We start from the raw sequence: 13,815 nt of genomic DNA on the forward strand, positions 1-13,815 counted from the left end.
ATTAAGGGAATTGGCACATTCTAAAATCCGATGACAGTATCGGTAATGTGTTTTCAGACCTTCCCTTGGTCGTATTCTCGCTGGGCAGAAGCCTCAGAGACCAGTTGGTACACTCTGATTTACCACCCCAAGATATCCCTGAACAACGTCTATTTGCGCCCCTACTGGATGGAAACTACAAATGTAATGGCTGTGCTCAATGCAATGGCACTTATAAATGTAGATCCTTCAAACACCCACAAACAGGGAAATCGATCCAAATTAAAGGTGTTATTACGTGCTCCACTAAGGCAGATATTAATCTTATAACTTGTCCTTGTGGTAATGATGTGGGTAAAACAAAGCGCAAATTAAAAGTACGTATCTCAGAGCATCGTAGCACCACTAGGTGTAAAACCTTTACTTACCCAGTTGCGGCCCACTTCTTGGAGTCAGGCCACTCGATTTCGTCTCTGCGTTATATTGACATCGAACATGTCACCCTCCCTAGGAAAGGGGGTGACCTTGATAATTTATTGTTCAAACGAGAGGCTGCCTGGATCTTTAATTTAAAGACCCTTGCGCCCTTCGGTCTCAACGTAGACTTTGATCTGAAGACATTCTTGTGATTATAGTGACTTTGCCATTGTAATTGTTTGTAAGCTTGTGTAGTCAAATTAATCTATGATCGTATGCTATCCATTAGTTGTTTGTATGCTGTTCTTTGTATGCCATTTTAATATTTGATTATTAACCAATGATATTAGGCCACTCTTGGCCATGATTACAGACCCCTGTGTCTTTTGACACTATATAAACGAGTCATCCCGCAGTGTTTGTGATTATACCCTGATGAAGACAGCTTGGCTGTCGAAACGGCTCTCTTTTATCTTCTAGTTTTCTACTCCGCTAGCCAGCACCTCGCCGAAATAGGTGTGCATTTCTTTTACAATGATTATTATACACCATTATTACCCTGGTTTTAATGTCTATGATTATTATACACACCATTATTACCCTGGTTATAATGTCTATGATTATTATACACCATTATTACCCTGGTTATAATGTCTATGATTATTATACACCATTATTACCCTGGTTTCAATGTCTATGATTACTATACACAATTATAACCCTCGTTCCATTGGAAATGAATGTACTTCTGGTGAACCAAAATGTAACACTGTCGGTGTGAACAGTGGCGGTGGTGATCTTTATAACAGTGGCGGTGGTGATCTTTATACCAGTGGGGGTGGTGATCTTTATACCAGTGGGGGTGGTGATCTTTATAACAGTGGCGGTGGTGATCTTTATACCAGTGGGGGTGGTGATCTTTATAACAGTGGCGGTGGTGATCTTTATAATTACAAAAAAAGTCGATTCTGACTAAAGCTGGATACCTTCTAGCCACGACACATGAGGCGGGGTTATAGTGTTTCTAGGTTCTCTCTCTATTATTTACTGACCCACTAACCGGACACTCCGCCCTCGAGTCCCCGGTGAGAACAGCTTCCGTTACAGAGTTCACAGCTCGAGTTACAGACAGACACGCTAGATCTCTCCGCGATACAGGATAATTAGCGGTTATTAACTATCGTTATTATTAACCGTTCGTTTTGTATTTGGGACTTTGTCTACAAAAGGACAAGATACTTTTTGAAGAAACTCCGCAGAGTTGTGTCTCAAAACTGCTTCAACTGTCAACAGTTTTCTGGAGGAACTAAACGGGATCTAGGAAGTGCCTCGCTTCCAGTACAATAGAACCGAGAGAAAAGTTTTTTTAACCGCAGACAGACGAGACTTTTTTTGAAAAGAGTCTCGTCATCAGAATAGTTGAACAAGTCACCCACGTCCGTCTGGATTAAAGCTGCTGCTGTTTGAAAAGATCCTCTGACTCACACGAACACACTTCCCCGGTGCTCGACCGGGCGTGGCGGGGTGGGGAAGTTTGTCCCGGTTTACCTGTGTCTGCGTGTTTGTTCATGAGATGTGGTTTGAGGCTCCACTGGGAGATGAACCCGTGATAATCTCACAGAGACATTTCACATTCAGCCTGTAACTATATACTTCTGCTCAATTCTATTGCGTTTTACAACACGAGGAGACGCACGGACTCAATTTGGACGACCGGTAGTTTATATGGTGCTGCTGATTAACTAGTCGGTCTCGGTTTCTTTCGGCTTTGAGGAGAAAAGTCGCCGTTTTATTTATTATAAACCTTATTCGTGTTTTATGGGACAAATCGTGGGAAGCTGGTGTACACGGATACGAATACAACATGAGTTGAGACAGTTGAACTCTTGTAGGAAAGGTTTGGTAAATCTCCCGGTTCAACCGTGGGATTGTATATTTAATGTTCTTCAGTAACACTCGGTCGGTAATATCTGTTGGGTTTATATATTATTGATCCGTCAGTGATTATCAGTTAGGTATTGATAAAGCGTAGCGCCATGGCTCTGTCTCAGGTGCAGTGTCTCGATGAGCATCACATCAACTGGCGCGTGACCGAGTCCAAACCCGAGTTCTTCTACAGCGAGGACCAGCGGCTCGCGCTCGAGGCTCTGCTGACCGGGGGCGAGAGGCCTTTAGCAGCTACCTCAGTGAACATGACCTCCGACACTTCCTGTCTGAACCGGAGCTCCTGCGGCTGGCGCGCACCGTGGAGGCCTACCGGCCTGGAAGCGAGCACCTCAAGGCCGAGGCTGGAGCGGGCAGCGCGTCCCCGAAGGAGTATGACGGGGGCAATGGGCCACTGTCATTACAGTACTGGCCCGACCGCTCTGAAGGTTCTATACCCGACCTGGACCTGGGCTGGCCCGACGCCGTGTCATACCGAGGAGTGACACGTGTCAACGTGCACACTCAGCCCCCAGCTGATGGACAAACACACATCAAGGAGGTGGTCCGGAAGGCTATATCACAGGCTCAGAAGGTAGACTACCCACAGTACAGACTATAGACTATATCACAGGCTCAGAAGGTAGACTACCCACAGTACAGACTATAGACTATATCACAGGCTCAGAAGGTAGACTACACACAGTACAGACTATAGACTATATCACAGGCTCAGAAGGTAGACTACCCACAGTACAGACTATAGACTATATCACAGGCTCAGAAGGTAGACTACCCACAGTATAGACTATAGACTATATCACAGGCTCAGAAGGTAGACTGCACACAGTACAGACTATAGACTATATCACAGGCTCAGAAGGTAGACTACACACAGTACAGACTATAGACTATATCACAGGCTCAGAAGGTAGACTACCCACAGTACAGACTATAGACTATATCACAGGCTCAGAAGGTAGACTACACACAGTACATACTATAGACTATATCACAGGCTCAGAAGGTAGACTACCCACAGTACAGACTATAGACTATATCACAGGCTCAGAAGGTAGACTACCCACAGTACAGACTATAGACTATATCACAGGCTCAGAAGGTAGACTACACACAGTACAGACTATAGACTATATCACAGGCTCAGAAGGTAGACTACCCACAGTACAGACTATAGACTATATCACAGGCTCAGAAGGTAGACCCACAGTACAGACTATAGACTATATCACAGGCTCAGAAGGTAGACTACCCACAGTACAGACTATAGACTATATCACAGGTTCAGAAGGTAGACTACCCACAGTACAGACTATAGACTATATCACAGGCCCAGAAGGTAGACTACCCACAGTACAGACTATAGACTATATCACAGGCTCAGAAGGTAGACTACACACAGTACAGACTATAGACTATATCACAGGCTCAGAAGGTAGACTACACACAGTACAGACTATAGACTATATCACAGGCTCAGAAGGTAGACTACACACAGTACAGACTATAGACTATATCACAGGCTCAGAAGGTAGACTACACACAGTACAGACTATAGACTATATCACAGGCTCAGAAGGTAGACTACACACAGTACAGACTATAGACTATATCACAGGCTCAGAAGGTAGACTACCCACAGTACAGACTATAGACTATATCACAGGCTCAGAAGGTAGACTACCCACAGTACAGACTATAGACTATATCACAGGCTCAGAAGGTAGACTACACACAGTACAGACTATAGACTATATCACAGGCTCAGAAGGTAGACTACCCACAGTACAGACTATAGACTATATCACAGGCTCAGAAGGTAGACTACACACAGTACAGACTATAGACTATATCACAGGCTCAGAAGGTAGACTACACACAGTACAGACTATAGACTATATCACAGGCTCAGAAGGTAGACTACCCACAGTACAGACTATAGACTATATCCCAGGCCCAGAAGGTAGACTACACACAGTACAGACTATAGACTATATCACAGGCTCAGAAGGTAGACTACACACAGTACAGACTATAGACTATATCACAGGCTCAGAAGGTAGACTATATCACAGGCTCAGAAGGTAGACTACCCACAGTACAGACTATAGACTATATCACAGGCTCAGAAGGTAGACTACACACAGTACAGACTATAGACTATATCACAGGCTCAGAAGGTAGACTACACACAGTACAGACTATAGACTATATCACAGGCTCAGAAGGTAGACTACCCACAGTATAGACTATAGACTATATCACAGGCTCAGAAGGTAGACTACCCACAGTACAGACTATAGACTATATCACAGGCTCAGAAGGTAGACTACACACAGTACAGACTATAGACTATATCACAGGCCCAGAAGGTAGACTACACACAGTACAGACTATAGACTATATCACAGGCTCAGAAGGTAGACTACCCACAGTACAGACTATAGACTATATCACAGGTTCAGAAGGTAGACTACACACAGTACAGACTATAGACTATATCACAGGCTCAGAAGGTAGACTACACACAGTACAGACTATAGACTATATCACAGGCCCAGAAGGTAGACTACACACAGTACAGACTATAGACTATATCACAGGCTCAGAAGAAGTTAGTGATGTTGACATAAGGACCTGTTAGATGGGTCAGGGTTATAACCACTGTGTGTCTGTTCTCCAGGTTATAGCAGTAGTAATGGATCAGTTTAGTGATGTTGACATAAGGACCTGTTAGATGGGTCAGGGTTATAACCACTGTGTGTCTGTTCTCCAGGTTATAGCAGTAGTAATGGATCAGTTTAGTGACGTTGACATAAGGACCTGTTAGATGGGTCAGGGTTATAACCACTGTGTGTCTGTTCTCCAGGTTATAGCAGTAGTAATGGATCAGTTTAGTGATGTTGACATAAGGACCTGTTAGATGGGTCAGGGTTATAACCACTGTGTGTCTGTTCTCCAGGTTATAGCAGTAGTAATGGATCAGTTTAGTGATGTTGACATAAGGACCTGTTAGATGGGTCAGGGTTATAACCACTGTGTGTCTGTTCTCCAGGTTATAGCAGTAGTAATGGATCAGTTTAGTGATGTTGACATAAGGACCTGTTAGATGGGTCAGGGTTATAACCACTGTGTGTCTGTTCTCCAGGTTATAGCAGTAGTAATGGATCAGTTTAGTGACGTTGACATAAGGACCTGTTAGATGGGTCAGGGTTATAACCACTGTGTGTCTGTTCTCCAGGTTATAGCAGTAGTAATGGATCAGTTTAGTGATGTTGACATAAGGACCTGTTAGATGGGTCAGGGTTATAACCACTGTGTGTCTGTTCTCCAGGTTATAGCAGTAGTAATGGATCAGTTTAGTGATGTTGACATAAGGACCTGTTAGATGGGTCAGGGTTATAACCACTGTGTGTCTGTTCTCCAGGTTATAGCAGTAGTAATGGATCAGTTTAGTGACGTTGACATAAGGACCTGTTAGATGGGTCAGGGTTATAACCACTGTGTGTCTGTTCTCCAGGTTATAGCAGTAGTAATGGATCAGTTTAGTGATGTTGACATAAGGACCTGTTAGATGGGTCAGGGTTATAACCACTGTGTGTCTGTTCTCCAGGTTATAGCAGTAGTAATGGATCAGTTTAGTGACGTTGACATAAGGACCTGTTAGATGGGTCAGGGTTATAACCACTGTGTGTCTGTTCTCCAGGTTATAGCAGTAGTAATGGATCAGTTTAGTGATGTTGACATGAGGACCTGTTAGATGGGTCAGGGTTATAACCACTGTGTGTCTGTTCTCCAGGTTATAGCAGTAGTAATGGATCAGTTTAGTGATGTTGACATAAGGACCTGTTAGATGGGTCAGGGTTATAACCACTGTGTGTCTGTTCTCCAGGTTATAGCAGTAGTAATGGATCAGTTTAGTGATGTTGACATGAGGACCTGTTAGATGGGTCAGGGTTATAACCACTGTGTGTCTGTTCTCCAGGTTATAGCAGTAGTAATGGATCAGTTTAGTGATGTTGACATAAGGACCTGTTAGATGGGTCAGGGTTATAACCACTGTGTGTCTGTTCTCCAGGTTATAGCAGTAGTAATGGATCAGTTTAGTGATGTTGACATAAGGACCTGTTAGATGGGTCAGGGTTATAACCACTGTGTGTCTGTTCTCCAGGTTATAGCAGTAGTAATGGATCAGTTTAGTGACGTTGACATAAGGACCTGTTAGATGGGTCAGGGTTATAACCACTGTGTGTCTGTTCTCCAGGTTATAGCAGTAGTAATGGATCAGTTTAGTGACGTTGACATAAGGACCTGTTAGATGGGTCAGGGTTATAACCACTGTGTGTCTGTTCTCCAGGTTATAGCAGTAGTAATGGATCAGTTTAGTGACGTTGACATAAGGACCTGTTAGATGGGTCAGGGTTATAACCACTGTGTGTCTGTTCTCCAGGTTATAGCAGTAGTAATGGATCAGTTTAGTGATGTTGACATGAGGACCTGTTAGATGGGTCAGGGTTATAACCACTGTGTGTCTGTTCTCCAGGTTATAGCAGTAGTAATGGATCAGTTTAGTGATGTTGACATAAGGACCTGTTAGATGGGTCAGGGTTATAACCACTGTGTGTCTGTTCTCCAGGTTATAGCAGTAGTAATGGATCAGTTTAGTGACGTTGACATAAGGACCTGTTAGATGGGTCAGGGTTATAACCACTGTGTGTCTGTTCTCCAGGTTATAGCAGTAGTAATGGATCAGTTTAGTGACGTTGACATAAGGACCTGTTAGATGGGTCAGGGTTATAACCACTGTGTGTCTGTTCTCCAGGTTATAGCAGTAGTAATGGATCAGTTTAGTGATGTTGACATAAGGACCTGTTAGATGGGTCAGGGTTATAACCACTGTGTCTGTTCTCCAGGTTATAGCAGTAGTAATGGATCAGTTTAGTGACGTTGACATAAGGACCTGTTAGATGGGTCAGGGTTATAACCACTGTGTGTCTGTTCTCCAGGTTATAGCAGTAGTAATGGATCAGTTTAGTGATGTTGACATAAGGACCTGTTAGATGGGTCAGGGTTATAACCACTGTGTGTCTGTTCTCCAGGTTATAGCAGTAGTAATGGATCAGTTTAGTGATGTTGACATAAGGACCTGTTAGATGGGTCAGGGTTATAACCACTGTGTGTCTGTTCTCCAGGTTATAGCAGTAGTAATGGATCAGTTTAGTGATGTTGACATAAGGACCTGTTAGATGGGTCAGGGTTATAACCACTGTGTGTCTGTTCTCCAGGTTATAGCAGTAGTAATGGATCAGTTTAGTGACGTTGACATAAGGACCTGTTAGATGGGTCAGGGTTATAACCACTGTGTGTCTGTTCTCCAGGTTATAGCAGTAGTAATGGATCAGTTTAGTGACGTTGACATGAGGACCTGTTAGATGGGTCAGGGTTATAACCACTGTGTGTCTGTTCTCCAGGTTATAGCAGTAGTAATGGATCAGTTTAGTGATGTTGACATAAGGACCTGTTAGATGGGTCAGGGTTATAACCACTGTGTGTCTGTTCTCCAGGTTATAGCAGTAGTAATGGATCAGTTTAGTGATGTTGACATAAGGACCTGTTAGATGGGTCAGGGTTATAACCACTGTGTGTCTGTTCTCCAGGTTATAGCAGTAGTAATGGATCAGTTTAGTGACGTTGACATAAGGACCTGTTAGATGGGTCAGGGTTATAACCACTGTGTGTCTGTTCTCCAGGTTATAGCAGTAGTAATGGATCAGTTTAGTGATGTTGACATCTACAAGGACCTGTTAGATGCGGCCTATAAGAGAAGAGTTCCTGTCTACATCGTCATCGACACATCTGCTGTTCCCTGCTTCCTGGACATGTGTTGTAGAGCCAACATGCACCAGGGACACCTCAAGGTAACACACGCACACACACACACACGCGCGCACACACACACGCGCACACACACACACACACACACACACACACACACACACACACACACACACACACACACACACACACACACACACACACACACACACACACACACACACACACACACACACACACAGGGTTTCAAATACTTGTAAAATAATTGCAATACTTTATCTGTACGTGTTTGAGCTTGCCTGGCTTAAAGGTAGACTTTGTGAAATGATGTTGAACAGCACCGGAGATATTAAGATGAGCGAGATGCAACACTGCGCTCTCACACGGTCACACACATTATTTGCTTCTCTCTCCCCTGTTCTCTTACTGTCTTCTCTGTTTCTTTTACTCTCCCTCCCCCTTCTCTCTCGCCTGCTGTTCTCTTCTCTCTCCCTCCCCCTTCTCTCTCCCTCCCCTTCTCTCTCTCTCTGCTGTTCTCTTCTCTCTCCCTCCCCCTTCTCTCTCTCTCTCCGCTGTTCTCTTCTCTCTCCCTCCCCCTTCTCTCTCTCCGCTGTTCTCTCTCTCTCTCTCCCTCCCCCTTCTCTCTCCCTCCCCCTTCTCTCTCTCTCTGCTGTTCTCTTCTCTCTCCCTCCCCCTTCTCTCTCTCCGCTGTTCTCTTCTCTCTCCCTCCCCCTTCTCTCTCTCCGCTGTTCTCTTCTCTCTCCCTCCCCCTTCTCTCTCTCCGCTGTTCTCTTCTCTCTCCCTCCCCCTTTTCTCTCTCCGCTGCTCTCTTCTCTCTCCCTCCCCCTTCTCTCTCCCTCCCCCTTCTCTCTCTCTCCGCTGTTCTCTTCTCTCTCCCTCCCCCTTTTCTCTCTCCGCTGCTCTCTTCTCTCTCCCTCCCCCATCTCTCTCCCTCCCCCTTTTCTCTCTCCGCTGTTCTCTTCTCTCTCCCACCCCCTTCTCTCACTCTCTCCGCTGCGCTGTTCTCTTCTTTCTCCCTCCCCCTTCTCTCACTCTCTCCACTGTTCTCTTCTCTCTCCCTCCCCCTTCTCTCTCTCCGCTGTTCTCTTCTCTCTCCCTCCCCCTTCTCTCTCTCTGCTCTTCTCTCTCCCTCCCCCTTCTCTCTCTCCCCCTTCTCTCTCCCTCCCCCATTCTCTCTCTCCACTGTTCTCTTCTCTCTCCCTACCCCCTTCTCTCTCTCCGCTGTTCTCTTCTCTCTCCCTCCCCCTTCTCTCTCTCCGCTGTTCTCTTCTCTCTCCCTCCCCCTTCTCGCTCTCCCGCTGTTCTCTCTCCCTCCCCCTTCTCTCTCCGCTGTTCTCTCTCCCTCCCCCTTCTCTCTCCGCTGTTCTCTTCTCTCTCTCTCCTCCTTCTCTCTCCCTCCCCCTTCTCTCTCCACTGTTCTCTTCTCTCTCCCTCCCCCTCTCTCTCTCTCTGCTGTTCTCTTCTCTCCCTCCCCCTTCTCTCTCTCCGCTGTTCTCTTCTCCCTCCCCCTTCTCTCTCTGCTGTTCTCCTCTCCCCCTCCCCATTTTCTCCCACCCCCACGCCTATGCCTCCATCTCTAGTTTTACTGCACTGGGGACATTTTCCTTTGGTACAGAAATATTACCCACAAGGCATTGCTCCGCCCAATGCCACACCCTTATTAAAGAGAACTCCGCACTCACACACACACACACACACACACACACACACACACACACACACACACACACACACACACACACACACACACACACACACACACACACACACACACACACACACACACACACACACCAGACCTGGGTTTCAGATACTTGTAAAATAATTTCAATTCTTTATCTGTACGTGTTTGAGCTTGCCTGGCTTAAAGGTAGACTTTGTGAAATGATGTTGAGCAGCACCGGAGATATTAAGATGAGCGAGATGCAACACTGCGCTCTCACACGGTCACACACAGTACTTAATCACGTCCACGGTTTCGCTTCACGCTGTTCACAGTGTGGTAGTCAGGGCAAGAAAAGAGCCTAGAGAGTTGAGCCTCTACTTCAACACTCTTAGTTGTTGTGGAAGTTGACCCACTATGCCATTTGCTTTCTGTATTTACATCATCTCTCTGAGTCTACCTTTAATAAACCCAAACTGCCCACCCTGCTGGGTCTGTCTGGTTGTAGTCCTGACTGACTGTCTGTCTGTCTGTCTGGTTGTAGTACTGACAGACTGTCTTGTCTCTGTCTGTCTGTCTGTCTGTCTGTCTGTCTGTCTGGTTGTAGTCCTGACCAACTGTCTTGTCTCTGTCTGTCTGTCGTCTGTCTGTCTGTAGTCCTGACAGAATGTCTTGTGTCTGTCTGTATGTCTGGTTGTCTGTCTGTCTGGTTGTAGTATTGACAGACTGTCTTGTGTCTGTCTGTATGTCTGGTTGTCTGTCTGTCTGGTTGTAGTCCTGACAGACTGTCTTGTGTCTGTCTGTCTGTCTGGTTGTAGTCCTGACAGACTGTCTTGTCTCTGTCTGTCTGTCTGTCTGTCTGTCTGTCTGGTTGTAGTACTGACAGACTGTCTTGTCTCTGTCTGTCTGTCTGGTTGTACTACTGACAGACTGTCTTGTCTCTGTCTGTCTGTCTGGTTGTAGTCCTGACAGTCTGTATTGTGTCTGTCTGTATGTCCGGTTGTCTGTCTGTCTGGTTGTACTACTGACATACTGTCTTGTCTCTGTCTGTCTGGTTGTAGTCCTGACCGACTGTCTTGTCTCTGTCTGTCTGGTTGTAGTACTGACATACTGTCTTGTCTCTGTCTGTCTGTCTGTCTGTCTGTCTGCCTGTCTGGTTGTAGTCCTGACTGACTGTCTTGTCTCTGTCTGTCTGGTTGTAGTCCTGACTGACTGTCTTGTCTCTGTCTGTCTGTCTGTCTGCCTGTCTGGTTGTAGTCCTGACTGACTGTCTTGTCTCTGTCTGTCTGTCTGTCTGGTTGTAGTACTGACATACTGTCTTGTCTCTGTCTGTCTGTCTGTCTGTCTGCCTGTCTGGTTGTAGTCCTGACTGACTGTCTTGTCTCTGTCTGTCTGTCTGTCTGTCTGTCTGTCTGTCTGGTTGTAGTACTGACATACTGTCTTGTCTCTGTCTGTCTGTCTGGTTGTAGTACTGACATACTGTCTTGTCTCTGTCTGCCTGTCTGTCTGGTTGTAGTCCTGACAGACTGTCTTGTGTCTGTCTGTATGTCTGGTTGTCTGTCTGTCTGGTTGTAGTATTGACAGACTGTCTTGTGTCTGTCTATATGTCTGGTTGTCTGTCTGTCTGGTTGTAGTCCTGACAGACTGTCTTGTCTCTGTCTGTCTGTCTGTCTGGTTGTAGTCCTGACAGACTGTCTTGTCTCTGTCTGTCTGTCTGGTTGTAGTACTGACATACTGTCTTGTCTCTGTCTGGTTGTAGTACTGACAGACTGTCTTGTCTCTGTCTGTCTGTCTGGTTGTAGTCCTGACAGACTGTCTTGTCTCTGTCTGTCTGTCTGGTTGTAGTCCTGACAGACTGTCTTGTCTCTGTCTGCCTGTCTGGTTGTAGTCCTGACAGACTGTCTTGTCTCTGTCTGTCTGTCTGATTGTAGTCCTGACCGACTGTCTTGTCTCTGTCTGTCTGGTTGTAGTACTGACAGACTGTCTTGCCTCTGTCTGTCTGTCTGGTTGTAGTCCTGACAGTCTGTATTGTGTCTGTCTGCCTGTCTGGTTGTAGTCCTGACAGACTGTCTTGTCTCTGTCTGTCTGTCTGATTGTAGTCCTGACCGACTGTCTTGTCTCTGTCTGTCTGGTTGTAGTACTGACAGACTGTCTTGTGTCTGTCTGTATGTCCGGTTGTCTGTCTGTCTGGTTGTACTACTGACAGACTGTCTTGTCTCTGTCTGACAGACTGTCTTGTCTGTATGTCCGGTTGTCTGTCTGTCTGGTTGTACTACTGACAGACTGTCTTGTCTCTGTCTGTCTGGTTGTAGTCCTGACAGACTGTCTTGTGTCTGTCTGTATGTCCGGTTGTCTGTCTGTCTGGTTGTACTACTGACAGACTGTCTTGTCTCTGTCTGTCTGTCTGGTTGTAGTCCTGACAGTCTGTATTGTGTCTGTCTGTATGTCCGGTTGTCTGTCTGTCTGGTTGTACTACTGACAGACTGTCTTGTCTCTGTCTGTCTGTCTGGTTGTAGTCCTGACATACTGTCTTGTTTCTGTCTGTCTGGTTGTAGTCCTGACCGACTGTCTTGTCTTTGTCTGTCTCCTGTCTGTCTGGTTGTAGTCCTGACCGACTGTCTTGTCTTTGTCTTGTCTCCGTCTGTCTGTCTGGTTGTAGTCTTGACAGACTGTCTTGTCTTTGTCTCACCACCTTCCGGAGACACCTGAAACCCCACCTCTTCAAGGAATACCTAGGATAGGATGTAATCCTTCTCACCACCCCCCCCTTAATGATTTAGATGCACTATTGTAAAGTGGCTGTTCCACTGGATGTCAGAAGGTGAATTCACCAATTTGTAAGTCGCTCTGGATAAGAGCGTCTGCTAAATGACTTAAATGTAAATGTAAATGTCTGTCTGTCTGTCTGTCTGGTTGTAGTACTGACATACTGTCTTGTCTCTGTCTGTCTGTCTGTCGTCTGTCTGTCTGTAGTCCTGACAGAATGTCTTGTGTCTGTCTGTATGTCTGGTTGTCTGTCTGTCTGGTTGTAGTATTGACAGACTGTCTTGTGTCTGTCTGTATGTCTGGTTGTCTGTCTGTCTGGTTGTAGTCCTGACAGACTGTCTTGTCTCTGTCTGTCTGTCTGGTTGTAGTCCTGACAGACTGTCTTGTCTCTGTCTGTCTGTCTGTCTGGTTGTAGTACTGAATGTAGTACTGACATACTGTCTTGTCTCTGTCTGGTTGTAGTACTGACAGACTGTCTTGTCTCTGTCTGTCTGTCTGGTTGTAGTCCTGACAGACTGTCTTGTCTCTGTCTGCCTGTCTGGTTGTAGTCCTGACAGACTGTCTTGTCTCTGTCTGTCTGTCTGATTGTAGTCCTGACCGACTGTCTTGTCTCTGTCTGTCTGGTTGTAGTACTGACAGACTGTCTTGTCTCTGTCTGTCTGTCTGGTTGTAGTCCTGACAGTCTGTATTGTGTCTGTCTGTATGTCCGGTTGTCTGTCTGTCTGGTTGTACTACTGACAGACTGTCTTGTCTCTGTCTGTCTGTCTGGTTGTAGTCCTGACAGTCTGTATTGTGTCTGTCTGTATGTCCGGTTGTCTGTCTGTCTGGTTGTACTACTGACAGACTGTCTTGTCTCTGTCTGTCTGTCTGGTTGTAGTCCTGACATACTGTCTTGTTTCTGTCTGTCTGGTTGTAGTCCTGACCGACTGTCTTGTCTTTGTCTGTCTCCGTCTGTCTGTCTGGTTGTAGTCCTGACCGACTGTCTTGTCTTTGTCTTGTCTCCGTCTGTCTGTCTGGTTGTAGTCTTGACAGACTGTCTTGTCTCTGTCTGTCTGTCTGGTTGTAGTACTGACATACTGTCTTGTCTCTGTCTGGTTGTAGTTCTGACAGACTGTCTTGTCTCTGTCTGTCTGTCTGTCTGTCTGGTTGTAGTCTTGACAGACTGTCTTGTCTCTGTCTGTCTGTCTGGT

The 13,815-nt window shown here is 45.9% G+C and overlaps 1 protein-coding gene across 1 annotated transcript in view; it reads left to right on the top strand.

The window, feature by feature from the left end:
• The first annotated feature begins 1,773 nt into the window (after window positions 1–1,773).
• The window catches only part of LOC135535927 (protein FAM83G-like), a 61,300-nt gene continuing 49,258 nt past the window's right edge, over window positions 1,774–13,815 (top strand). The window contains 3 exon segments of the mRNA XM_064962330.1: window positions 1,774–2,547; window positions 2,550–2,914; window positions 8,091–8,301. Coding sequence (XP_064818402.1) covers window positions 2,433–2,547; window positions 2,550–2,914; window positions 8,091–8,301 — 691 coding nt within the window. The 5' untranslated portion in view covers window positions 1,774–2,432.

The sequence above is a fragment of the Oncorhynchus masou genome, unplaced genomic scaffold (assembly GCF_036934945.1).
Source record: "Oncorhynchus masou masou isolate Uvic2021 unplaced genomic scaffold, UVic_Omas_1.1 unplaced_scaffold_532, whole genome shotgun sequence".
Lineage (NCBI taxonomy): Eukaryota > Metazoa > Chordata > Actinopteri > Salmoniformes > Salmonidae > Oncorhynchus > Oncorhynchus masou.